Below are 27411 nucleotides of genomic sequence, written 5' to 3'. Positions count from 1 at the left end.
GCGCAGGCTCAGGCTCTTATTAGAGAACGTGTCCAGCAGCAACATTAGGCCGGTGAAACAGCTGGAAAAAGAGCCGGTTTATTCATTTTAATAATTTAATCGTCACATAATATAGCACCGTAAGTGGCTTCTACAAAGTACGAAGCCGCTCAAAGGTCCTGTGCCAAATAATTTGAGTGAGAACAGCACCACCGTGTGACTGTTTATACGTAGAGCGTTTCACGTTTTGTTGGCTAACAGTTCCAGAAACGAAAAGCAGAATTCCCTGCATTCTTTTCGCAGCGCAGAGCCAAATCTATAACGACAGACGATGACGGACCACCAATCGATCAACAATTTTCAATATTTTCATCGTTCTTCCTTAGAACCCCATAAACCATCTCTCAGCCACATTTGGCACACAGCACATGATGTCGCTCGCCTTCCCCTCCCTGTCCTCTCCCCTGTGGACGTGGTCGATTTCACAGAAGATGCCGAGACTAATTCCGATGACGGTTGTACTTATCCATTTATCCTTTGATGGCAGGTGTAGCTGCGGCAACACAATCAATTTGAAGGGGCAGAACTAAGTCGAAGTCTCACTCACTTGTAATTTTGCATAATTTATCCAAATCTCATTTTGGTGAGGCCGCCGTCGGCCCTTCAGCAGGACTCCCCCCAGCGTGTGTACACACAGTAAACGTGTCATAAAAACAGCGCCGGAGGAGCTTCCTTTCCTTTGCTGTTGTTACAGAATCCAACACACGCTACGCCGCTACATATAGGATGAATGCATACAGCCGCAGCTCTGAGCCCATGAATAATGAATGCTTACTTATGCTGCCCTCAAAATAGTTCAGTTTCATGCCAGGCTTTCATGACAGCGGGTGGATATTGAATATTGGATTGCATCTCTAATTCCCTGTGATCGATAGCTGGCAGGTCGACTTTCTTCCAGTCTGAGCGTCTGACGCACCGGAAACGAAAAGGACAATCAAGGTTAAAGAGAAACTTTACTTCAGGTGACCTCCGGGGGAAATCTGCATGCTGCCATAAGCACTCTATGAATTCATCTTTGTGGTTATTGAGTGCTTTTTTTATTAACATTAAGGAAGAAAGAAGAAGAGAAGGAGGAGGAGGGCTGCAGGAGATCAGGAGGAGGTCAGCTGAAGCTTCCTGTTATCTCCCCTTAAGCGATTAGTCAAAATGAGAAAATGTGGCCTTGAGGAAAACATTAAAGCAAAGGCAGATCTCTGATAAAATAAGGCTCCTTCCTTCCTCGCGGCCTCCACTCTCAGCCGCATTAATTAAATGTAGACGCCTTAATGAGCGCAGTGGTGTGAGGGCAGCGCGTTGTGTGTGTGTGTGTGTGTGTGAGTGAGTGTGTGTGTGTGTGTGAGCTGCAGTGATGTTGTCAAACCCCAAACTTTTGTGCAATATGGCTTCTCCCAAACGACTCTGACTGACACTAAACCTTCAAATCCTGTACTTCAGAAACTTTCTAACTGCTCTCCTGCTGCCCCTGTGAATATGAAACACTCCACCTGAAGGTCAAACGCCCCTGCAGAAGTGCTTAAGCACCCCCTCCCCCCCCACACACACACACGTCCTGCGTTGCGGCAGAACGTTGTCGCAGCACAAACGCTACACTGACCACTGCTGCGGATCTCCACAAGAACTTAATGTCACTGTGCTGCATGTGTTGTCTCAGGGACGGATCGCAGTTTCTCATCCGTGTAATCCTAAAATGATAAGGCACCGCTGGGATCCTGCAGGAGGGAGCGTTGCCATCTTATTAAACCAATTTAGTTTGACAAGGGAGGAACACAGAGGCCGCTGCATTTCAATAGCTTCGGTTTCACAGGCGCATTGATTTCTCCAGGTGGAATCGATGCGCCTGTTCTGTAAATAAATAAATAAATAAATAACGATCATTTGGCAGACGCTTTTATCCAAAGCGACTTACATTACATTATATTACCACCCTTCGCAGAGGGGGGAGCAATTGAGGGTTCGGTGCCTTGCTCAGGGGCACCTCGGCAGGGACTTGAACCGGCAACCCTCCGGTTCTCAAGCGGAAGCTCTACCCACTCGACTACTGCCCCCCCTTCTGTATACGTCTCTCTTTGCTTTTGCAATATTCCGGAGATGAAGCAACCTGATCTGGCTGAGGGAGGCAGCTTCAGCCGCCCGGCCTCCTGGCCTCAGCTTTGAACAAATGTTGACGTTCTGGCTGCACTGTAATCTCAAATAATCTACACACGCAAAGAGACCTCAAGTGTTTTGCAGCGAACACAGATGCATGTTCATGTTCTTCAGGCTGGGAGAAGAGTCCACTTTGACTCCTTATCACTTCAGCGTCTGCGATGGAGAATCCCCCTCACTCAGAGCTGAGTCACGGTTTGACAGACGCCAGCTTCACACGTCATCGCTCCTCTGTCATCATTTGTGCTCGAAGGCGGCGGTGAAATCAAAAAGAGCCGCTTCCTTATTTCATCGGTTTTCGTTTCTAGTCGCCCCGCTGCTCTCCGCTGAGTCGCCGGCGTCTTTTGTTAACATTCTTGAGGAAGCGAGTACGACCGCGACACTCAGGGAATACAGAAGCTTTTTATATTTCAACCTCGGAGCAGAACAGAAAACAGATCGGGCGAAGAAACGGAGATGAGCAGAGATTTATCCTCCAGGTCAAGAGATCAGCGCGGCTCTAAACCTGTGTGTGTGTGTGTGTGTGAGCTCGCCTGCTGATCCCAGTGTGTTTATGTGTGTGTAAACAGAAATAAAAGGCAAAAGCCGAGGATTCCGCAACACAATTAATTTCTGACCTGAGGCCGGTGTTGACCTGCATGTTTTATTGCTGCACCATCACGCTTGCAAAGAGCAGCGATGCATCTGTGGGCTTTTCTTCTCCTCCTCCTTCTTCTCCTTCTTCTTCTTCTGCCTTTTAATGCTGTTAGGCTGGAGTAATGAAGACAGATGCAGTTGCCTGTTAGTTTGGCTCATTATTGGGAATCACTCGTGTGTGTGAATGTGCAGCTCCCCGTGCTTCAAAGTGAGACAGAGCAGCAGCTGCGGTCGTCTTATTTCCCAGAGGGGAGACACTTTGTTTCACCAATCGCCAAGTTTCTCCAAACGACGCGGGTGGGATTCTGTAGAATGAGACGCGAAAGCACAAACGGACATAAAGGTAATTGGAGAAATCCGCTACGCACAAATGTAGTTTACATTCAGTGTCTCTGTCCCGGATGCAAAGTGTCCCATCACTGGTCTCCGTCCGTCCTCGGGGCCTGGACGCTGACATGGACGCTGCCTGACCTCATGTGAGCGCCGCAGCACGTACAGGCTCGTGTAGCTACGCATTAGACGCAGCTGGAAGAAGGAGAGAAATGAGATAAAAGAGCATTTTCACCGTCAGGGTGGAGGCGCAGATGTTTAGCTGAGTGCTTTCCGTTTGCAGCTCCGCACATCTGGCTCTTGCAAAATGTATGCAAATATGTAAATTATAGACGCTTTGATTTTGAGCAAAAACATCTTTTTCAAAATTACAGGTTCTCGCGACGTAAACATGAAGGTGCGTTGTGAAATCTGTGCTCGCAGCCCCGGAGGTAACGACATCGCTCTGCTCCTGTTTCCATCTGTAAGGCGATGTGACGGATTAGATGTGTTTGAGATGTCGCTCTGCGTGAACGTCTCAAAGAGAATCAGGGGTTTTTAAATAGCAGGAAACAAGGACAAAGGGCCTCGCCGCTCTGTTAGGCTGTGGGGGGAAAAACAACAGATGAGAGCAGGAATAGCAGCATCCCGGGATGAAAGCGAGGGAGCGCTGCCATGAAAGAGACTTTCATATCTGCCCAACAGAGGCGACGCATGAATAATTTCAACCGGGGAAATTATCCGTCACCGCGCTGCCGCCGCCCCGTACACGCACAATCCTGTGGGTGATAAAGGAAAAGCGGAGCGACAAAAGTGGGTCAGCTGGCAAAATGTTCTGAGGGAAATCCCGAGGTGTCGCCCCGATCCCATCTCATGCGTCACCCTGACTCTTCGGAGGCGGACCTCAGCTGTCTCGCCGATGCGCCAACTTTCGCGAACGCTCAGAACGAAGACGTCGACACCCCAAATTAATCGTCAAATTGCCGGGCGGTTAAGTCATTTTGCTCGCCCGCTCTCTCTCTCTCTCTCCCTCTCTCTACGGCCTCCTAATCCAAAGGGAGATGAGAGTGTTTTAAATTGCCGTCAAACTGAGTGGTATTGATCTCTCGCTTTTGAAATTTTAGAGACTTAGCTTCACACTTTAGCGATTGCATGCCGCGCTGATAAAGGTCACTCCGCTCGCCCCCCCTGCAGCGGGACGTCTGCGGGAAACGACGAGTTCTTCATCTCCCAGAGGCGACAAAAGGACCTTTGACAGAGGAAACAAGATGCCAAAAAACGAGCGCTAATTGGTTAAATAAGAGGGGAATGTGCGTTGGATTGATCTTCCCGCTGTCCCAAGTGGATAAAACTTCCTTTCAATTAGTTGCAAATCAATCTGTAACATCTGTCATTACACGGGATTACACAGGAGACTAGCCCCGTAGTAACAGGAGTGTGTGTGTGATAAGGCAGCTCATGACAAAGGGTCGCCCACAGCGCTGGAAGCTTCACACCCTGACACCTGGATTTGCCCTCATCCTGCTGCTCTGTCCTCTCAGTAAAACTAAACTGCACCAGAACAAAAGCTGAAGTCACAGGGGAACACAAACACACACACAACACACACACACACACACACACACACACACACACACACAAACATGCCAAGGTAATCCAGAGTGAGTGTCTCATTAGCAGCAGGGAAAAGTGTTGTGTTACCACTATGTGTGTACAAAGAGAGACAGAGGGGTCAGAGAGAGAGAGAGAGAGAGAGAGAGAGAGAGAGAGAGAGAGAGAGAGAGAGAGAGAGAGAGTGAAAAATCCTGTAAGCAACCAGTTAACAACCTCCACACCTCTATATTCCCACTTGGGAATACTGCTGGGAATGTGTTAAACGGGATGCAGCAGCAGCCATGTGGGCAGTCTCTCTCTCTGTCTTTCTCTCTCTCTCTCTCTCTCTCTCTCTCTCTCTCTCTCTCTCTCTCCTCTTTGGCCCGGGCCTGCTTGTCCACACGCAGCCCCTGACTGCATAATGCAGAGCGGGGGGAGCACTTTGCTGAGTCGTGAGCCGGCACCGCGATTCGTCGCTGCGTACGTTGATACGACTAAACCATATTGTGCCTCACCGGGGAGAGTTTCTGTAGCTCCTGAGTGGGATCAATTATTGATCGGGTCTGTTATGTGTGTGTGTGAGTGTGTGTGTGTGTGAGCTGCTGCCACACATTTTCACGTGATGAATTGGCAGAATGTAAACAGAGGCTCAATACAGTTTGAGGCCCTACAGGCTCAGCTCACACACTCACACACACACACACATCACCAACAACAAAATGGAAACTACTTGAAACCCCACTTTCACGAGTGCTTCTCCTGGCTCTGAGCAGCTTCTAAGCATTTGGAGAGTTTCATTTCCCTCCGTCGCCCTGCAGCCTCCGGGCTCTTTCCTCTAATGCACCTATACCATATTAGTCTGACATGAGGGAAACGAGATTCTAAACAGCATCACAGCCAGACACGGCGCACGATCTGATTTATGACCGAGCCGCCGCTGTAAAATTTGGATCCCGATCTCCATAAGATGAGGAATAGCAGCGAGTCATGGACGCGGGCGTGGAGCCGATTGAGAAACGTGTCGGCGTCCAAATGCATCATGGCAGAAACACGCGCTCATCCAAAACGGCGCCGGGGTGAAATATGTTAGATCAATCTGATATCTGCGCCTCCTCGTTTCCTCCTCCCGCCTGTGTGAGAGGGGAAACGAAGGCGCTTGGCTGTCGATCGGAGATTTGTGAGGTTATTTGTTAGACGAGAGGGAGAATCTCTGAATTAAACAAACAAGCCCAGGCCGTCGCAGGAAAATGGCCACAAATTACTGGACTGGTTTCCTCATCTGTCCAGGCTTTTACACTCAGAGGACGTTTATTAGTGTTCTGCCTCTGCGCCAGAGAGGAATTGTCCAAGATTAAACAACTTTGCGCCTGTCCGTCCGGCTAAATGTGCTTGTTATTAAGCCCGGAGAAAGTCAGAGCAGTGGAACCAGAGCGCCGCTGTTTCTCTACACAGACTCCTGCGTTTCCCCGAAGCAAAACAAACAATCAATTACAAACCTTTTCAGGCCATTTTCCTGATTATCTTCCAATTATTGTTTCCTGTGAGGCCAAGTCAGCGTGTAATATCCATTTGTTTCGCTTCTCTCTTATTTGAATCGGCTTGTTTGTATGTGAGACACGTGGCTGATGAGATGGAGACGGGGCCCGATGTTCTCCCCCCCCAGCCGCTGAGCATCATGTCATCTATAGCTGATGATCAGATGGGAGTTTCACCGTGCAGGCCTGCAACCCCCTCCGAGAGCAATTCGAGACAACTCCCAGCCCCGCAGTAAGACGATTATGCTCCTCTCCTTCTAGGTGTGTGCCGTTGTCGTGACAGCCAGCCAGGATTTGCATTATGCAGCCTCTCAAACTGCATCCTCACCGGTCCGCGAGGAACCTGCAGCGTGATTCCTGTGCGCATCGTCACTCAGCTCCACGTTTCAAAGTCTAATGAACTGAGCTAATCGAATCTCACGAGCGGAAGGATCGAATGGAATCCGTGACCTGCGGCGGCGCCCTTAGGAACGGCGACTCAGGGTGATACCATCATAGAGGCCGATCCAGAAGGCTTGCTGAGCGTTTGACAGCCAACCTCAGAGCTGCGTGGTGCTGGTGTGTTGTGACAACGACAAACAGACAAAAAGAACACACGCAGTACAAAAATTGGCGATGACAGTGTAGGAAGAGAAGGAGTCGGGGAAAAGAGCAGAGAGAGAACAAGGAACGACAGATGGAATAAGACAGAATTCATGCCAAAAGTCAGACTGTGTGTGTGTGTGCTCACACTGCAAGTGTACTGTTAGGCTGCATGGCCAAAAATATCTGCAGGAGACAGGGTGAGTGTGTGTGTGTGTGTGTGTGTGTGTGTGTGTGTGTGTGTGTGTGTGTGTGTGTGTGTGTGTATGTGTGTGTGTGTGTGCCGCTCCACTGCAGCATCCCTGAGGAGGACACAAGAAATACGGTCACTGCTGTTTCAAACTGTACAAAGCTGTGGCAGAGAGGAGATGAAATGGCTCGCTATTCCTGCGATATCAATCAGGGAAGAGCAAAGAAAACCTCAGGCAGGAGCATTTCTAATTTAAAGGGACAATTTCGGACGTCTCCTAATCCACGGCGAGCCATCAGTGCGGCTGAGGTCACGCTGAGGGGCAGAGAGGTTGGATGAAGTTGATCTGGAGGTTTTTATAGCGGCGTTATCCTCCCATCACAGCCTGTGCAGCCATCTGGGCCTCGCTGCTGCCGTCTGACAGCGCTTTTTTGTTTCTCTCCAAATAACAACACGCCAGCAGAGAGGAACTAGTCCCGGCGACCTCAGCAGCCTCCGTGGTGACGAGTCATAAACTCAGCGCTGTGTTTGTTGTTCTCCCTTCGCTGGTAGCAGTTGGGTTTTTAGTACAGATAAGATAATAACATACATGATAAACTGATCTGACGCTATTCAGTCTCTCTGATGATGGAAGGATCATATTGTGTCCAGGGAAAACTTGAGCTGTACAAGTAAATAGCTTACTACTGATGTGCAAGAGGAAGGTTTAAAATCACAAACACAACATTCATTCTAAAAAGGTCTAAAATGAAAAAGAATGGTTCGATTACGAAGCATCTACTTAAAAAGCACAAGCCAGAGTAAATGTCCTGTAATTAATCATCCGCTCCCTTGTTTGGTTACTGAGCTGTGTCACATCATCTGGAAGGAGCTCCAAGTGTGCGGCACGTCTAAAAGCATAAGATGTGCACCGTAACAAGACCTCTGCCACCAGCTACTCTGCAGCACAGTTCATTTCCAGACCGGGCACAGCGTCAGGTTACCCATAAGGCTGTGTGTCCATGTGTGTGTGTGTGTGTGTGTTGGGGGGGGGGGGACAGATCATTAATTGTAAAGCAGACAATGATAAATGTCCTTCTGTGCATAGGAGCATGTGTCCGATGGTGTGAGATGGGAGAGTAGTGTTAGTGTGCAGCAGTCCCAGGTATAATCCGGAAAAGTGAGCAGTGTGCAATGTAGGGGGGAGGGGGCAGTTGTAGGGCACTGTTGCCATGGCAATGCCCCGTTTAGCAGTATTTATCCCGCTAATCACTATTGAAAACGACAACATATTCAAAGATAACACAAATGTTATATATGGGGTCGGAAATATTTCTGTACCATGACAGAGACTAATGATCATTAAAGACTCTAAGCATCGTGTTGAATCAATCAGTCACTACAAGTTAAGATGTATATGTATAATTACAGCATGATTGGTTAATGAAACATAATATGACATAACACATCTACATATCTGTGTTTATCTTTGTGATGATATTGTTGACTTTGTTCCATATCCTCCCGTAAACATCTCGGCTAATCTATAAGTAAATGTTCAATAGCTGATGGAGTCACATGAATCTGTTAACCTCTCTTTTAGCGCCATCTTGTGTAAAAGAGCGTGCACTTTCACTTTCATTTTCATAGCCACTCTATGTGTATGTTCTGGTGGTTAAATGTTCTCTTAATATTTGATATATGTTCTATACCCCTGGAGGGGTTAAACCACAAACAGTAAGAATGTAGATGGTTCTCTCCTTGAGTTGATTCTAGGGATCCCAGGGGAACCCGGGCAAAAAGGTGCAATTAGAAATAGAAAAACACAACATGTCAGAAAGCTTGGGGAGCTGGAGAGCTTCCTGACATGTTGTACTTCGAATTGCCAATCATAGGTTTCATCAGTTTCATAGTGCCTGAGGGCTTCTGATGTGATCAGATGCCCTCAGGCCACTCAGGGGGGCCCCTAACAGCTGAGGGCCCCGGCACTTACCTGCCCTGCCTGATCTGATGTCCTTAACCCATGGTCACGTCATTGTCAGCACCCTTTTCATATTTGTTCCACTTTATTTTTATTTGTTGACACAATGAGGTCGTGTGTCCTATATTTCGAGTCTGCTGTGTGAACAATGAGAGCGAGACAGTTTCAGCTGTTGTGCGTGTACAGCGCTTTATGTTGCACTGGGAATAGTGAACCACTGATTGCAGCCAGCAGGGGCGCTGTGGTGCGTGTTTCATTCTTCTTCGCTTGTTAGAGATAATATTGGAAACAGAGATGGCGCGGTGCGGGCGATACGTTTGAACACAAACAAAGATGGAGTGGCAGGAATGCAGCTGTTGGTGTTAGCAGCGGGTTAACCGGAGACATAAACAGAGTGAAATAAAAGATACGAGAAAACAATTAGCCAGATAATGCTAACACGGCTAACTGGGCCGAACAACGTCGGAATGTTTGCTAACTTATGGAGCAACGTTACGACTAATTTGCGTCTTATTTGCTTATTCACGGTGCCTTTTAACCCAACTTGTCACACGTAAAGGTATAAGTATTGATATCGGCACGAGGTTCGTCGCTACTCACCGGTCACACATCTGCCTGCTGGACATCCATCACCCATCCGAAGATCATGTCCGTGAACGGGAGAGTGATCCCTCACACCCCGCTGGCTGTGGACTTCTGGCAGGTGCGGAAATGTCCCGGCGCGAGGCTCTTCTTCCTGTCCCACATGCACAGCGACCACACGGTGGGTCTCACCTCCACCTGGAGCAACCGGACCATCTACTGCTCCCCTGTGACTGCCACGCTGCTCAAGCTCAAGCTGCGGGTGAGAAAGAAAGAAAGAAAGTCATTCAGACATAGTTCGGTTCGGCTGAAATGATGGTGAAACTCTTGTGATCGTGTGGATTTGTTTTGTTTCTCTCAGGTGAAAGAGCAGTGGATCTGCCCGCTGGAGTTAGGTGATTCTTACCGGCTCCTGCTGGATGACATCGGCAAGGAGACGCTGACGGTCACTCTGATGGACGCGAACCACTGTCCCGGTGCCGTCATGTTCCTCTTCCAGGGCTACTTTGGCACCATACTGTATACCGGTAAGTGTCTCAGTGTGCATGAAGGTGATGTGTTTGTTGATGTTTTTTAAATGATCATGTGAACACATTTTACATTGTAATATCTTTGTAAAGTAATTGTGATGTGAACCAGGCAGCACTGTCTCCACTGTGTCTCAGGTGACTTCAGGTACAGCCCCTCCATGCTGAGGGACCCCTGCCTGATGAACAGCGCCACCATTGATATCTTGTACTTGGACAACACCAACTGTGACCCCAATCGCACTCTGCCCTCCAGGCAACGAGCCACCCAGCAGATCAAAGAGATCATCCGCAGCCACCCCAACCATTGCGTGGTCATAGGTAAGGGTGACCTTTGACCTTTAGGCATCTGTTTGATCACATCAGGTCCTCGTCACTGCCACAAATGTTCAGATGCCACATTTATGTTGCTACGAAATGTTTTTCAGTGATTGTAGTTTTGTAGTTGACCTGACTCTGTGATGTGTTGCAGGTGTTTACACACTGGGGAAAGAGTCCCTGCTCGTGGACCTGGCCATGGAGTTTAAGACCTGGATCGAGGTGAGCTTTGCCAGGATGGAGACTCTCCGAGCGCTGGAACTGCCCGACGTCTTCACCACTGAGCCAGGAGCCGGCCGGATACGAGCCGTGGATCAGTCACAGATCTCCTCCAAGGCTCTGCTGGAGTGGAACAAAGAACAACCCACTCTGGCTATCCTGCCCACCAGCAGGCCCCTGGTCTCCTTCCACCCTGATCTCAACGTAGTGCCCTACTCGGACCACTCTTCCTACCAAGAGCTGGAGGATTTTGTTTCTGCTCTTAAGCCCACCTCTCTGGTACCCATCGTAGGAAAGTGCTTACCCGGAAGCCTCTCCGCCTTGTTGCCCAGTAAAAAGCGCCACGAGTTCCTGGTGCCCGAGTCCGTCCAGAACTACATGAGGAGGCAACCTGCGAGCCAGCTCACCCAGTCTGGCTCCAAGGGCTTTCGTAACTGTCATTTCCGCCCTCCGGCTCCCAAGGGTGTGATATTTGATTCTCCTGTCAGGCCGCTCAGGAAGTCATCAGAAGATGGCTGGGAGGCAGATGACACGGAACAAGAAAGTCCTGACGAGGAGATGGACACAGAGAGTAACGGAAACTCTGACTGCATCCTGATTGACCTGAGCAAGACTCCCGGCCCAAACAGAGACCGGATCAGAGATCTGTGCCTGAACATCGTGCAGACGGTCTCTGAGGAAATGGTGATGGATGATTCGGTCCCACTCAGTCAGTTCAGCCAGAGCAACTTTGCACCAGTGCAGATCCTGACAAACACCAAGGTCTCCCTGAAGCCTGTCATGATCAAAGGAGGGGTCTTTGAAAGAAACGCTGAAGTAATCCAGTACACTGTATCCAAAGAAAACCACACAAGTGTGCCGAGTGAATATGAACCTGTTGAAAGTGACGACACCATCTCGGACCTCGTGAAGATGAGTCAGCACAGTGAGCGCAGCGCCGATCAGAACGACAGCACGGCGCCGTCCGACAATGATTCCTGCTCCTCGTCCGAGAACGCGCTGGAGAACGAGGACGCGGAGGAGATGGATGGAAGCCTTTTAACGCTGCTTCCCTTCACAGAGGACGACTTGAAGACGTGGGACCTCCTGGATCAGCGGCTCCTGCATCCCACCCTGTGTCCCGTCTCTCCTTTAAGCGGTGACAGAGACCATGACGACGTGTGACCTGACGTGTTCATGTGCATGTTTGCGTCAGCACACCGACGCCAACGCACCATTTCCTCCTCCAGAGTGTTTCTGTTTGTATTCTTGTATTACGGCGCTTTTTGACTCAGTCAGCTTTGCCTCCAGCTGATGTAAATGAAGCCTCGGCCTCAAGCAGAGCAGTGATATGATAATCACGTTATTTCTTACACAAACCACTTGTATTTCCTCTTGTTACAAAGCGATCAGTAACTTTTAAGGGCCTAGAGTTTGGATGTCACAGACTTCAGGCCTCAGGTGCGGCTTCATCCACAGCCACTCTCATCACATACCAGCCAACTACTGTGCAGCAACGACACGAGGAATAGGAAAGCGATTAGCAATGCAAAACACAGTGACTCATTATTTTCCTTTTGCCTTGACAAGCAGCTGTCTGAGCTGAGTCTGTCCTTGATCCTGGAGCAGCTGAAAGATGAGAGTCGCGGGGGTTGGGAGGCCTTTGAAATGCCAGAGAGTGACTGAGAGTTCTTGCTGCAAAAGTAAGATGAAAGCTACAAATCTGCAAACTGGAAACAGTCAGACCAAGCTGGCGAGCATGAAAGATGTGCCATTTAACTTTATTTAAACATCGGCAGTATTCTTACCCCCGTCAAAATGAAAGTATTGATTATTTGAGGCCGCCGGGATTTGTTTGCAATGTCGAATGAAGAAAAATATCACGAAACGAAAACAGTCTGAATAATCATGAAGAGCTTTGAGAGATAAAGTGTCAACATGCCGGCTGCTTTTTGACTAAATGTAAATGCCAACCTGCCGTCGGTTTGTTCAAAACAAGACTAAATCATTTATTTGTAACAGAGTTCTGTGGAAATACACTCATTTCCTGTGACTTCTCTGCCACTTTGTAGCTGCTGTCAGTCATCATGATTACAGTGTTAGTGATACTTTTCTAAGTTATTTATAAATAAAGACTGCTTCTTATTTGAATGTGAAAATACTTTTAATGTGATATTGAAGATGCTGTTGTGTTTTGACATCTTATCTATAATAAACACCTCTTTTCTCCAGCATCCACGCCTCTTCTTGTCTCTGATGTTTCCTGTTGCGATGTCGTGTTTCTGCCATGAGGTGGCAGTAGTTTGTTAGGATTCCGGCCTGTATTTCTATTTATCTGCACTCTCAGTTAAAAGCAGAGTTTCCGATTTCCTACAGGGAAACAAATGACTGTTGTTACAAGGAAAACATTCAAATGATTTGTGTGTGTTTGGTGAATAATAACACGCGGCGCCGTAATGACCAACTAACAAAGCCATCCAGTCCCACCGCAGGTTTGATATCGGAATTACACTGCGATGCCTCTTAGGATAATACGACTGGCAGTTAAATGTTACGGCATTTAACACACACTCACTCAGATGGCACACTTTAATGTAGAAGCCAGAGCTACTCATCAGAGCCTGTCCACATCTGTGCCTGTACATGATCGTAACGTATGAATGGTCACAGCCAGGCAGTTTGCAGGCTGGCGTGTTTTTAGCACCCCTGGGTAACAGCCGCAGAGATTCTCATATACCATCCACTAATGAAAGATGACCTTTTCCTCCTGGACACAGACATCCACATCCACAGCAGCACAGCTCTGGCAGTAAACGGAACAACACCCCAGACACTGCAGTAATGTCTACAGAGGGAAGAAAGGTGCGCCTGACTTATTATAGGAAGGAAGGAGAGGAAAAACTGAAGTTAGAAAACATTCTTATACAGTAACTGGAAGCAGAGCAGTGCTGTTAAAGGGCCAGGTCTTCATTTTATAGAACTAAATTCACATAGGTTGCTGAAGTCTTCTTCAAGAAAGCCGGTTTCAATGCTGTTATTTGTATTTTAGCGATGCCCTGTGTTTCCAACTGGATCCCATATTGGAACTTTAAATGAAAGCTGCAATCAATCCAGAGGCATGGAGGCTTGAAGTCGTCCCTGTCCTGCTCCTTGAAACAGTGTAATAAAAAGTTCCCTCTGCGTGTTCCCTTCACAGAGTTCATGGGCGCCACGCTGAGACATCATAAAGTTACCACCAGTGGGTCGTCAGATTGACAAGAGCTGTCAACAGGAGTCTCCTCTTGTGCTCATAAAGGATGAATGACCAATTCCAGCATGAGGCATCGCTGCATGTGGGAGGAAGGAGAGCTGGGATTAACAATCAGCCGTGACTGTGCGGCTGAATACTGATGAAGACTCCACAGTCTGGCCCAGGAGCACCACAGGGCTCTGGCACGATAAAACCCCCAGATACCCCACTGCCTCCCTCTAATTGAGCGGCATAAGACCTGTAACAGAAGGACTCCAGGATGGCAGCCTCACAGTGAATAGATTCATATTCAGGAATATAGAAAAAGGAGGTGTAGGTTAAATTCAAGTCCAAAACTAAATTATCTTTTTTTATGACAGCGAGAGGATCATCAGACTCTTGAGACTGTCTGAGCTCTAATCAGGAAGAGACAACCCTCTCAATTGAATTTGCATTTAGATTCCTGCATATTTTAGCAGAGCCTACTACAGAGCCCAATGCTATTTAAAGACCATGTGTGACAACAAACAAACATTTTTTGACCAAGAAATAGAAAGAAACGGAGCCACGCTGGCAGCGAGGGCAGGGAATGAAAGGAAATGGAGTGTCACATACCCCCACCAGCATCGCAGCAGGGTATTAGGCCAAAGTAATGGATTCTTGGCACACGCCATTACATCAGAGTGGAAGTGGTATGGATGCTACCTGCGAGGCCGAGCCCCTTTAGCAGGATTGAGCGCGGGCGGCTCCACCCAGTTCCTCTAAACACCTGCATCAGGCGCAATAACCTCATTATTATCAGTAACTCCAGCTTGACGGCAAACTTCATTTATCACCGAACACAACTCCGCCCTTGTCACTTTCGCAAACCGCAAGCGGTCCGTAATCCAATTTCCGGGGCTGCAGGTTTGCGTTGTGAAGGAGTCATCGATCCCACGGTGTCATAAGTTATCGCCACGTTCAAGCAAGACCTCCTGACACCATCTATCATCTTTTACAAGGGACTAAAACTCACATTTCCCCCTCAAGACCCAAAGTGAACACACACATGTCAGGCCCCCACGACCGCCGCCACCGTCTCCTGCCACATACATCACTGTGCCACAGTCTTATTGGCCAGAAGATTCACAACCTGTATAAGCTCCATAACTCTACCAAACAGGACATTAAGATTTACTCAGTCAATCCATTTTCCTCTGTGGTCCCTGTGTGGACTGTGATGTTCTTAGAGAGACGGAGAGCATGAATCATTTTTGTGTGAATCCCAAAACCTCGGCAGACATTTTGCTCACGGTGTTGTGCATCATTTTCTGTCCTCGGTGAGAGTTCTGTTCTGTATCGAGAGGAGCCATGAATTATACAGGCAGCAGGTCACTGACTCTTCATCTATCACAGATTGAAACACCCTGGAGGTTCAAGCTGCTAGTTAACTCGGGCTTTATTTATAGACTCACTGGATGTGTTGTCAGGACCGTGGACAATACGCAGTAAAATAAAGTTACATTTACTATGAAACTTCCATTCACCAGTCCATCATCTCAATGCCGCTCGACATCCTTTTACAGAAGAAGACAGACAAGGCAAAGAGAATTTATGAATACTGTCACATAGCAGGAGCAAGGACTTCTATGTCATGTCTCCTCCTCTGTCCTGATCAGAAGACCAAACCTCCTCAGCCTGTGACGGAGCTGCAGCTACACTCTGAGCTCCCTCGCCCCGTCATCACAGATGAGTCCCGACACCCTGTGGAGAACACTCGACTCGGCCTCTTTTATCCATAATCTTGTTCTTTGGGTCACTACCCCGTGCTCAGGCACTCTTGCCTCCCCAGGGACCAAGCACATCGTCCTTGCACTGATCCACAGCAGAGAACCGCAACATTAAACTTTGGAGTCAGTGCCTGAATTAACGCGGTTCAGAAGTAACCAAAGGCAAAACCGCAGAGAAACTGAGCAGCCTTCTAACTCAAACCTCCTGCATTAATCTCGTTCATAAATTCAGACGTTTTTCCACCGTACTTGGCTGAAACCTCAAAGTCTGTCTTTTGAAGATTGGCCCCGGCTCAGAATAGGTCATATCAGAGGAGCAATCCCATCCTTTCAGCAGCCTGAGACAGGACAATAAAACACACTCTGCTTTCTGCACTTTGTAGAGATTTTCTCCCGGTCCCCCCCCCCAGACTGTCGCCGAGAGTTTGGGAGGATAAAGCTGAACTGTGTGTGTCACACCCACACAGCAGCAAAGGCTGTTATCTTTTGGCCCACAGACTACTGCTATTTCTGTCAGAGTGCGTGTCTGTCTCTGTGTGTGTGTGTGTGTGTGTGTGTGTGTGTGTGCTGTTATAAGCATGTAAGGCAGTGGGGATGAGCAGGAGTGAGAGGGATGAGACTGAGCACAGCAATCATAAAACATCTCTGTCGACTGGAGAGAAGAGAGAGAAAGAGAAGAAAGAAGGGTTTTGGGGAGCGAAAAGTAAAAGCTGCCAAACCCAACTGAGATACTGCTGAGATACTGCTGTTATCTTCTGGAGCGTCACTGCAGATTTGTGGCTTTCAAAGAAGGAGTGATTCTGTTTGCCCACAAACCATAATCAAACCTGTAGGGGCGAGTTCGGGGGGTGTGGGGGCATCTTCTCCCATTTCCCTTCATCCTCTCACCGTCATTCATCGTTTTCCTTCTTTGTCAGTATCGCACAATGCCATGGGAGGGAAGCTCACACACACAGGCCCCTGGCAGATGAGTCACGGTGCACAGCTGGGGGGCCTCGGCCTCGTCCTCTCCTTCCCCTACGACTTTGCTCCAGTCGGCCATCTCCACGGTACGATTTCGCCCCCTCGCCTCTGTGCTCTCTGTAATCTACTTAACTCGTCGCTCCAAGCCACCCACAGGCACCCAACTCTCAGGCACCCAACTCTCTCTCTCTCTCTCTCTCTCTCTCTCTCTCTGAACACACACACACTTATAAATACTGTATTAGTCGTCAAAAATCTGATGTTTTTCTTTAGATTCACCATCAGGCTGCTAAAAGCAAAGACCCTTACAAACGTTTTACAAACTCTTCACTCATTGCTCAGTGCTGCCACCGGTGGTCGGACGCTGTAATAATCACGACTATGACTTCAGCGCCCTATCATCTCTTGAATAATGCTATTTTAAGCACCATTAACTTGACTTTCTTCACATTCTCCTCTATACAAGCTTAACACAGCTTAAATTGAATTCTTTCTTTTCCATTTTAGGGTCAGGCAGTCTTACGAATCCCTTTCACTGCACCAAAGGCACCTTTAAGACACAATTTGCTACCTTAATCCCTCACACTCACTCTTTCCCACCCTTCAGCTCCATCTCCTCTTCTCTTACAGGCCTCCTCTCCTCTTCTTTCCATCCCAGCCACAGACACCTGGGATCAGAGTCACTGTGCAGATAATCTAAGGTGTGCAGTAAACACAGGCAGAGGGCCCAGCAGGGTGTGTGTGGGCGGGGGGGCAGAACAGCATACAGAGCAGCAGACAGAGCAGCTGTTAGTATTTTCTGCACTAAGCTGCCATCTTCTTCCACTTATTCCAGATCTCTGCTGGCTTCTTCTGCGTGACAGCGGTGGTCAGCCTGGGCATCTTGTGCTCTTTTCAGTTTGCTGCTCAGACAGTGAGCATCCGCCTGGGAACATTTCTCCCCCTGGGAATTGTTGAGGGCTGCAGGAAGCATTGACACTGAGGGATTTACTGGAGCTTTGCGTGAGAGCTGGTCAGTGCCTTAAATGGCAATCGGACAGAGATTATGCATATATTTGTGACTTCAGGGTTCTTCCATATGTATGACTTAGATTACGTGTGTTTAAAGTGCCAATTCTTCTGACTGGGTGCTTCAGAATCAAAACCACTTTGCTTGAAAATGCAGCAAGCAGCCGGCCCTGTTGTGCTTGGAAGTGTCATATTGGAGCACAAACATGGATGTAACATCAACAGCTTTTAGGTTAGAAAAACAACAAGGTATCTATTAACATAACGTATGTTTAGGATCTCACACTGTCTGTTGTCTGTTACGGTTCCAGGCAATTAAAACATGTTTAGTATTCAGCTCAGCCTCCAGTCTCCAGCCTCTCCACCCGCTCAGCATTCACCTGTTTGTTGTGGAAAGAGGACTCAAGCAAAAACACGAAAATATCTCTGACATTTTCAATTTCACAGTTGTTTTTGTGCGTAATGGGAATGCATTTTTATGTGGCACAGCCTCCTCCAGCCTGCAGCAAACAGTAAATAAGGCTCAGCCTGCGTGGATGTAATGACACTCAGCACATTGGACCCCCGCTGTGAAGTCAACACTTACATACTGTAGGTCTTCCGCTCGTCTCCATTTTGAATGCGATTTGTGTGTGAGTGTTTGTGTGTGTGTGGGAGACGCCTGTTCGCCCCATTAACGCGTGATTTCCTTTTTAATGTCGACTTCCATCCCCTCCAGGTAGAAAACATGATATTTTATCTTTTTACTGATGTTTTTGTAAATAAGTAATAAAATATTTTTACTATGCCATATATATTTTTAAACGCAGGCGTTAACATCCCCAAACAATACACAAGATGTTTGACACATTAATTCTGATGATTCATCACAATTATTTTCTATAGCTTTCCCAGATGACAAATCACCACCATGGGCGGTAATGGGAAACCACCCACCACCTCTCCACTCTGCTATCATTACAGTGTTTATAGCAGCCGCAAAATTCCCTCAGTCCTCTAATATCATTCTTTATTTGTAGCCTAATGATGATTTATGGCAAATGGGGATGAGTGTTGGAGGCTGAGTGCATTAGTGCTGTTCTGTGAGATTTTGGATCACAGAATAAGAGGTGGAGAGCCGCCTAACGAGGGTCTCGGGTTTGGAAATGTTATTTCTACTCCACTGGGTTTCAGAGGAGAATGTTTATTTTTACTCTTAATTTATCTGCTGGTGTTTTGGGGGAGAAGCAGGAGAATTAGCGAACTTGAAACGATGAAAATGAAAATGAAATGAGTTTTGTTCGGTTTGGGCGTTGTTTTCTCTGGCACTTCTACATTCTGCACACAACCAGGCTACAAAACTCTTGGAATGTTTTCATAATTGATGCATTGCAACACACCACACGTATATAAAGACATCTTGACTGCTGTATTATAGAATTCCATCTTCCCAGAGACCTGTTTGGAGAGCTAGAGGGAGGTTTCCCCTCTGCATCTAGCTGAACTCAGCTTCTGACTTGTGAAGATACCAAACCCACACATTGGGAAAAATACAAACATAACCCCAGAAGAAGAAGCATCTTTCACTGATTGAAGTCTATACGCTGAACTCAGTTTTGATAGAAATGCCAGATAGAATGCTGAGATAGAATCCTTGGACTGCAGAGGGCACAACATGATAACCATCATCATGGCCAATAACACTACCTGGGACTCTTCACCTTTACTGCATGTTGCTGTTCCTGCTTGTTTACCTTAACAGGAGTGGAATTTCAAATGCAATTTTCCTACATTTTTTCCCTTACGGTTTTACCAGTTCACCGCTTCCACCACTGTCGAGTAGAAATGGTATAAAGGTAAAAGTATGTTATAGATTTTGTGCAAAGGTGTGGGTAGGAGCCGTAATCCTTTCCCACTGACGTCCCGCTGCTAATCCATAAACAAAAAAGCTTCTGGTGGATGCTTTGCCACCCACAGCCAGAGGAGACGTGACCCACTCGGCTGCTGGAGGAGCTGCAGCTGGTTTAATTGGTGCAGCACAGGCTGGAGTGACACAGTGTGAAGAGATCAGGTTCTGGTTGGTTACATGGTCGATACAGAGAGAGAGCAGTCAAGAAGTGGGAGTTGGCAAATGTCTGATTAGATTGGAAACAGTTTGTGTACTCACTCTCTCTTTCTCTTTCCGTCTCTCGGCCTGCTGACAGATTAAAAACAGACACAGAGTCCAGAGGGGCCTTCATTAGCCGCTGACCACGAGCTCTGCTGACCTTTTTAATTCACAAATGCAGGCGGAGTTTGCATCGGTTGGAGACGCACAGCGATCAGCCCCCGTGTGCCAAATGAGATGTTGTAAGCTTGCGGTAAATTGGGTTTATTCTTCCCTGCAGGGTTTCCACTCATTGAATCCATCCACCATGCAGTCGTTGCTGAAATAACCGTAAAATAGATGAACAAACCGCAGCGGCGTCCCCACAGACATTAATCCATACGTGGTTGGTTTCGAGACATTTCCATTAGAGAGATATATTGTGTTTAAGATACATTTGATGCATGTAAACATGATTGATGCTTGAAGTATTACCAAACAAATCAGTGTCAGATAACTTGGAGATGAAGTATTGTCGCAGCGTTCCACAGATTCATTCGCTGATGTGTGTTTGTGCTCATAAAATGTCTCCTGATCGCACTGAACACTAAATCACTGGTGTCACTGCTTCAGAGTAGAAATGCCCTTTGAATGTTTTAATCATGACTAAAGTCAAATGTTATATAAAAGTAGGGTATAATTCTATGTCATTAGCTGTTGATTTTGTTCTCGCTGCCAGTTGGGGGGTTATTGTTCCGGCTGTAAGTGGGAGGGCAGGGGAGGTTTGGCTCTATCTTTGGCTGGTAATTTATGGCTCCAGCTGCTGTCTCCATCTCCCCAGGTGGACAGCTTGATTCCTGAGCAGTGCATCTCATTTGGGGAAGAGAACACATTTCTAAAGGGAGCTCAGTCTGTAAAGGCACACCGCTCATCACCAACAACCATCAGCAACGGTGGCAATACAATTCTCATGATAGAAGCGTCTCTGATGCGTAATCCTTCACCGACACAGGCAGCCAATACACTTAAGCAGCTGAGGCAAAGGAAGCCGGCGTTTCATCTGCTTCTCTCATCTCTCATCGCAACCAGACACAAAAGGAAAACATCTTGCATTCTGCCAAAAGTTGTCAACGTTTTATTAATCTTCAGTTAAGGCAATCCATTACAAAGCATTTCACAAACCACAGTATGATGACAATATCATGTCCAACACCTGGTTTGGAAATTATTCAGCATGCAAGTCAGAGACTGAGAGAGAGAGGTATGTCAACAACCTGGGATCAAACAAGGAGCAGTGGCAAGAAGAATGCATACATTATGTAGCTCATGGGAACAAAGTGGAAAGGAAACAGAAGCGACATGCTGGGTGGCTGTTTGCTTTAAATAACATCCAAAGAAACAAAGGAAGCACATGGCAGATGCACCAATCAAGTGGGATGAACGTAGACCACCAAACTTGCTGCCACTTCGGCACAAACATGCATGTTATCTAAAGAGGTCAGAGATCAACTCAACACATTTTGGCACTGACCTCTTTTTCTACAGGGGCGTATGTACATAAAGGGGTGAAATCAAACATGGAAATCATTTTGTACAGAGAGAGAAAAAAACTATTATTGTTCCAAAAGCAAAATCCATGTAATTGTTTGTGATGTTTTTATTCTGAAATGAGCAATGAAACTATATTCCAAAACTGAGCATTTTTGCATAAGAGTCGTTTCTATGTTCATTCCGTATTAACTGATTCATTGTTCTGCACTGAGGTTTGGGGACACCTGTAGTGGAAATTCCAAAACTCTCAGAGGTAATAAACTTTGCGACAAAATGAGTTTCCGGCGTTAATAAAATATCATTTAATCGCTTCAGCAGACTTTCTGCAGTTTTAATTACTGAAACTGAAATAGCCAATTCAGGGGGATCCCAAAGGAGAGAGTGTCTGGAGGTCTCATAAAGGACCTGTGCCAGTGAGCTGATCCTGACTGGCTTAGCATAACTGGCATCATGTTCTACTCACTGACAGACTTTTCTAAATCCATCTTCTTGTGAGGATCTTTTAATCATTTGTTAAGACTAACAAAGTGGAAATTGTAAACATATTAACATATTACAAGCACTCAACATGACGGATACTTACAAAATAAATATATTAGATATATTCTGATATATAATCTATTTAAAGGAAAGTCAGTAATTCATAATAGAGTAACTTTTAAATAAAGGTGTTGACTAAATTTCATTAATTCATATAATTTTTTTCCATTTGGCTGTAATGGCTTTCTGTTGAGGTATATTCATGTCTTTAGTGGAAGTAAACTTGCTCGCCTCATTTCAGTGATGATGGCCAACAGAATTTGGCAGCAAATCAAATGTTTTCTGTGGGAAAAGACAAAGAAAACAAAAAACATCTGAAATAGTTGTTTTTGTGCCATCATTAAAAATCAAAGCCAAATAGGGCGCCAAGAGTGTGACAGAAGGAATTGGTCTCCACGGCGATAGACTGTCGCATTTGCTTCTAAATCCAAAACAGAAAGACCCAGAGCTGCACATTCTCAGACATCTCACAGCTCTTAAACCCTGGTTCTCCAGTGTCATTCAGTGAAACTCACGAGCAGAGGAAACACACCAAACACATCAGATAGAAAATAAGCCCATTCTATAATGAAACCTAATAATGTGAACTTATTCCTCCGGGCGATGCAAATAGCCGCAGGTAAATTGTAAACACATCTTTGCTTTGAATTGTACATCAAAGCTTCACAGCTACACTGTTTACACTCATTATTTCAAAGATCATTCGTGGAGAGCTGCAAGTAGAAAAGGACACGACCCTGCTCGAGACAGTGTGTGTGTGTGTGCATGTGTGTGTGTGTGTGTGTGTGTGTGTGATAGTCCCTAATCATGCAAACATTTTGTATTGTCACCATCTTTTTCTGTGTGTGGATGTTAAACTGCTGCTCGCAGAATAAAACCTGCGTAACTGAATGTGGATATGTTTCCATATAATAGGCACATTTGGATCAAGACTAAATATACTGAATAAAGGTTCAAACTAAATCAATTAATATGTACACAACAGGGCCACAGTGGCTGAAACTGTTAATCAAAAATAATATACAGTAACAACTCACCAATGGGATCAATATATGGACAGCTGGTCTGTAATCTAAGATGGTACTGTAAATTATCCCCGTAATCTTTGATCAGTTGTGTGTTGGTGAACAGTATAGAGGAAAGATGTTAAAGAGTCGAGTCATATCCAAAGGTCTCACAGTAAAACAATAACACAGCGAATAAAGAAGAGATACGAGCGTCTTTGAACAGCTTTGTGCTATCGGTTGTTGTTACCTAACACACACATCTCGCACGGTTTGTGAGCGTTCATTTAGAAATCTGGGAAGAAGAAAATGGGTATAAATTGACATCAATCGTTTGAAAAGCATATTTGTTGGGCCCTTTAAAAGCAGCGAGGCAAATAAAAACAATTATCCCAGATGATAAACCTGAACCACAATGCCAATAATGGAAAGAAGCACAAAGAGACTCAAGCCGTTTAACTTCCGACGCCATTTCAGAACTCAGAAGTGTGTTTGGAGTGTGTGATCCTTTCTGTTACTTTGATTGTGGTCTTTGTTGTGATTTTTGTTTCAGCTTATAATAGCCTTTGTGCTTTTTTTTTTCTTCATTTGGACGTTAATTAGTGCATCCTGTTCGTAGAAACGTTAAGAAACAGACATTCAGTATGGCGACAGCTCACAGCAGCTCCTCTCACACACACAACTAACAGCTCCCAATCAAAAGTTATTCGATCGGTAAAATGATTAACAAACTTGCTGGATCGGTTTGGTTTGGTTCGTTTTTTTTATCACATGCTTTTTTTTATATTACAGTCCTTATCAAAGTAGAAACATTTATCTTTTTATTACACTAGTCACAAAATATAGGATGGAGAACTACAGGCGGGGGGGTGAGAGGGGGGGTTGCGAGTTTGATCCCCAGCCTTAAAAACGCCCCAGAATGAATAAATAATTTCTCCCAATAAATAAATAAACTTGTTATACACACGGTTTCCTAGTTTAACACACACACACCGATTCCAAACGGTATCACACACATGATACACACTGGCACGTTCTACTCTACTCACGCCTCCACACAGGCCCGTTTCTATGGGGTTCTTTATGCTACCCACACATCACCACTTTGACAGATTTGACAGCGAACAACTAAGCAACTGAGCGCTCTCCTCCTCTTCCTCTTCCTCTTCCTCCTCAAATACCCACAGCAGGCTCCAAAACACAAATGGAGTCTCGTTTCTCGTTTGAACCTTTTTGTTTAGTGTGTGACAGCCAGATTAATGTTGACAAAAGGGGGCCATCCCAGGGTTTCCGTTCTTCCCCCTTAAAGAGCTGTTTGGCGCCGTGTGGGGTTCAGACAGGGTCGGACTGGGGGTAGTTGTCGGTTGTGCAACGGGGCGGGATGGGAAATGGTTTGATGGCCCGGCTCTTCATGTGGAGGATGAGCTGGTCGGGGATCTCGGCCAGCACGTCCTTGGCCAGCCGGGCCATGCTCAGGACGTGGTTCCCTGTGCGGTCCATGTAGTCTCTGAACGGGACAAACTGGGACGACACGGAAAATAAAGCAGTTTGAATGATTTTATGGGGATAAGGGCGTGTATGCAGTAAGTTCAAACCACTGATATGCAGATGGTTATGCTGTATTTTTGAGCTGTGTTGGATAAAGATCAATAAGTGAGTACATACAATTTTAATTATTTGATTATGTTAATTTGCTTTGTGTCAGTAACCAAAAAGATGGTAAATGGAAAGGGTTTATCCTCCTGGGAACAATCTGCCCATTAGAGTTTTAGATATATTTTATGATTATATGACATGTTGCGGATCTTTTGGGTTAATTTTGGCACTAAAAGAGTGCGATTCTGAGCTGAGAGTTAGAAGAAGAAGAGCAGGAATGTCTCACCTGTACAATGTCTCTCTCTGCCAGCTTCCCTCGTGAAGAGATCCTGATGTCATCCCCGTCCAGCTCCACCATGGCTACAGAGTAGAAGTCATTCTTATCATCAACAAGTCGTGACTCTGACAAAACCCTGAAGACTTTGAACTCGGTCTCAGTTAATCAGGTATTTGTAGTATATTAATGCCGTAACAGCTGTTACATGTCGTAAATGTTCTCACCATCAAACTCAGCTTGGCCGACTCCAACAATGATGATGGACATTGGGAGCTTAGCTGCCTGTCACGGACAAAAGAACAAACAGTCAGCTGCATTTGGAGGCCAATAGCAAGAGTCGCCAGTGGACCATCAGAGGGGAACGTTTACAATTATTTGTGTGTTTTCCCAAGGTGTCTCTTCCCTATTTAGTTTCTGGTATCTCACTCTGCAATTTCGCTACTAATCCTCGAGAGCAGCTCCCCAGAGGAGCCACAGATGGGAGCAATAATGGATCAAATTAGAAGAGCATCATGGACGTAGAGTATGAAGATTGCATTTCACGCAGAGTTATTCTGCAAACTTTGACTTGTTTGGATAATGTGAGACGAACTTGAACGGCTCCCAGAGGACCCATCATTTCTTACATTACAGTGTTGAATGGCAACATCAGGTTACAGCACTTTACACACACACAACATAAGGCAAAAAGTGAAGACAATCATGGACCAACGTGCATAAAATCATGTCGATTCATAAAACATCATCACATTTACATATCTAATCACAGTTTCATTTAACTTATTCATGATGTTTGCATATGGAAAAGAAAAAACTTCATCCATTATAAACACACACACTTTGCAGAGCTCTAAAAGGTTTGATAATGTCTCCTGCAGAGCACTTTGGGACTCGTGCAGGTTACGTCTCTCCTGTATGACATTAGAGCAAATCTCCTGGTGTGAAGAATCATGTGAAAAGCCTCAGCATGAATGGATGAATGATACACGCTCCTGGTAGAAATGCATTTAGAGGAGGAGAAAGTAGGTCAGCTTTCATAGCAAAAACCTCCCCGGGGGTGGGCATGGGGGTGGGGGTGGAGGGGGGAGCTTGCCACAGAGAGGAGTAAACAGAATTAAGGAGGACCACCCTCTCCATCATCACTCGCCCTCCTCCTCCTCCATCTCTCGGTCCATTTGCTCCTCTCTGCTCGTTCCTCACATCCTCTCCCTGCTGTCATACATCGCTCCATGTTGCCCCTCATCCCCTCATGTCACGTTTTTCCATACACACCACGCCAGCCGTACGTACCTCACACATGCCACATCCTATTTTCACAAAGCTCTGCATCATTCAGCTTACATCATTTGTTACTTTGCCGGCGCTGTAAAGCCGCCCAGGGGACGTCACTCTATCAAACAGCAGGAATAACTACTTCATATGTCAGAACCTACGCCATCACCATCATCATCATCATCATCATGTTGAAATATGACTTTGACCTGTAGATCACCAGCCAATAGATGATGAGGACCGACATTGAAATCATCTCTGTGTTATGTCAAAATGTGAGAGTAAAGACGCTGTAAAAACGTTTCTATGGACTGAGATGTTCATGCAAAAACTAAATAAAGACAGGAAGTTATAATGTCAGTAAATGTAATTATACTGACCATAATTACCCTAAATGTGTGAAAATGATGAGTATATCCTTCTAGTTCTAAGGTCATATGGAGAGAGAATTTTAATTATGGTTTGGTTAGTGTGGGGGTGTATAGAGATACAAATGTGGCAAAAAAATAAAACCCATTCAGAGGTAGACGAGGAAACTGTGATGTAACTTGCCGCCGACCAAAATAGTCGACTTTCTATCATGCAAATTTTCTGTTGTGTTTGGATCTGTGGCGGCAAATGAAACTCCCGTCTGCTATTGAAGTTCCACAAAAGCTTGCAGTTCTTCTCGAAAAAACACGGCTCGGAGAATAAGGGAACACACGGAAAACATTGAAACGAAAATAAAGCAGAGGGATGCAGGAATGGCATGACTGAAGCGACGCCATCTTAAAGTCCATTTAGCTTCATCCTGCTCCAGTTCTCACTTGTTTCTACAGCGGGAGTAGGTAAAGTGAACCAGGTAGCTTGAGTCCGTCCATTACGGCTCCCTAGACTTGGCCTGGAGCTTAATATTTCAGAGTGAGACCTCCCTTTGTGATCCACAGTCCTGTAACAAACCTGGGAGAGAAGCAGGAACAACACACAGGAGAGTTTGAACTTCTATTCATCGGTCCTGTTAAACATTCAGGTGTGCAAGCAAGGCAACAAGAATCAATGTTAGAGTTTGTCCAGCAGGAAAAAAAACTTGTAACGTTCCCGCCAGATACCTGCTTTGATGTAACCAACGAGGCGTTTAAGACGACAGCTCAAACAGCAAAGCGGAGTATCGACGGGAAAGCAAAATGTGCTGCTCTCACACAGCTCTACACAGAAACGACTCAAAGACAACAAGTGCAGCAGGTCGCTCGCTCCTTTTGTCCTCTGCAATGGTCCCAGGTGAGAGAAGCCAGGTGTGTGTGTGTGTGTGTGTGTGTGTGTGTGTGTGTGTGTGTGTGTGTGTGTGTGTGTGTGTGTGTGTGTGTGTGTGTCTGTGAGGCAGCAGCAGGTTTGGACTAAGCAGTGTGGAGCAGCAGACAAGATCTTAAAAGGAAGGTGTGGCTGTTCGAATGGTTTGATTAACAGTCGCAAATTCCCTTTAAACCCAGTCTGCTGGGGGTCAGAGGTCGATGATGAGTCACCGAGCGCCGGTGTAGGAGGCACCA

General features: G+C 46.2%; 2 protein-coding genes across 4 annotated transcripts in view; one reads left to right on the top strand and one right to left on the bottom strand.

The window, feature by feature from the left end:
- Nucleotides 1-9276: 9276 nt before the first annotated feature.
- Nucleotides 9277-12838, top strand: dclre1b (DNA cross-link repair 1B). The gene is made up of 4 exons (XM_076159373.1): nucleotides 9277-9833; nucleotides 9933-10098; nucleotides 10237-10419; nucleotides 10571-12838. Exons 1-4 carry the CDS (start codon nucleotides 9636-9638, stop codon nucleotides 11797-11799), a joined length of 1776 nt encoding a protein of 591 aa, XP_076015488.1. The 5' UTR covers nucleotides 9277-9635; the 3' UTR covers nucleotides 11800-12838.
- A 10636-nt stretch (nucleotides 12839-23474) lies between these two features.
- Nucleotides 23475-27411, bottom strand: part of cpne5a (copine Va) — a 52999-nt gene continuing 49062 nt past the window's right edge. For all 3 annotated transcript variants that reach the window (XM_076159298.1, XM_076159300.1, XM_076159299.1), the window contains 3 exons: nucleotides 24841-24898; nucleotides 24626-24699; nucleotides 23475-24264 (listed from right to left, as the gene is read on the bottom strand). In XM_076159298.1, the coding sequence (XP_076015413.1) occupies nucleotides 24076-24264; nucleotides 24626-24699; nucleotides 24841-24898 (321 nt within the window). In that variant the 3' untranslated portion in view covers nucleotides 23475-24075. The remainder of the gene's footprint in view (nucleotides 24265-24625; nucleotides 24700-24840; nucleotides 24899-27411) is intronic.

This window comes from Genypterus blacodes, unplaced genomic scaffold, assembly GCF_046128005.1.
Source record: "Genypterus blacodes isolate CSIRO-AG114 ecotype Tasmania unplaced genomic scaffold, CSIRO-AGI_Gbla_v1 ptg000094l_1, whole genome shotgun sequence".
NCBI classification, from domain to species: Eukaryota; Metazoa; Chordata; class Actinopteri; order Ophidiiformes; family Ophidiidae; genus Genypterus; species Genypterus blacodes.
The sequence above is the reverse complement of the archived record's forward strand: the minus strand, read 5'-3'. Positions and strand labels throughout refer to the sequence as shown.

What these genes read in the sequence shown, in the direction of transcription:
- dclre1b (XM_076159373.1), top strand. Translation starts at nt 9,636, where the DNA reads ATGTCCGTGAACGGGAGAGTGATCCCTCACACCCCGCTGGCTGTGGAC. An exon ending in TGCTCAAGCTCAAGCTGCGG is followed by an intron (nt 9,834 to 9,932) that starts GTGAGAAAGAAA and finishes TGTTTCTCTCAG; the next exon opens with GTGAAAGAGCAGTGGATCTG. An exon ending in TGGCACCATACTGTATACCG is followed by an intron (nt 10,099 to 10,236) that starts GTAAGTGTCTCA and finishes ACTGTGTCTCAG; the next exon opens with GTGACTTCAGGTACAGCCCC.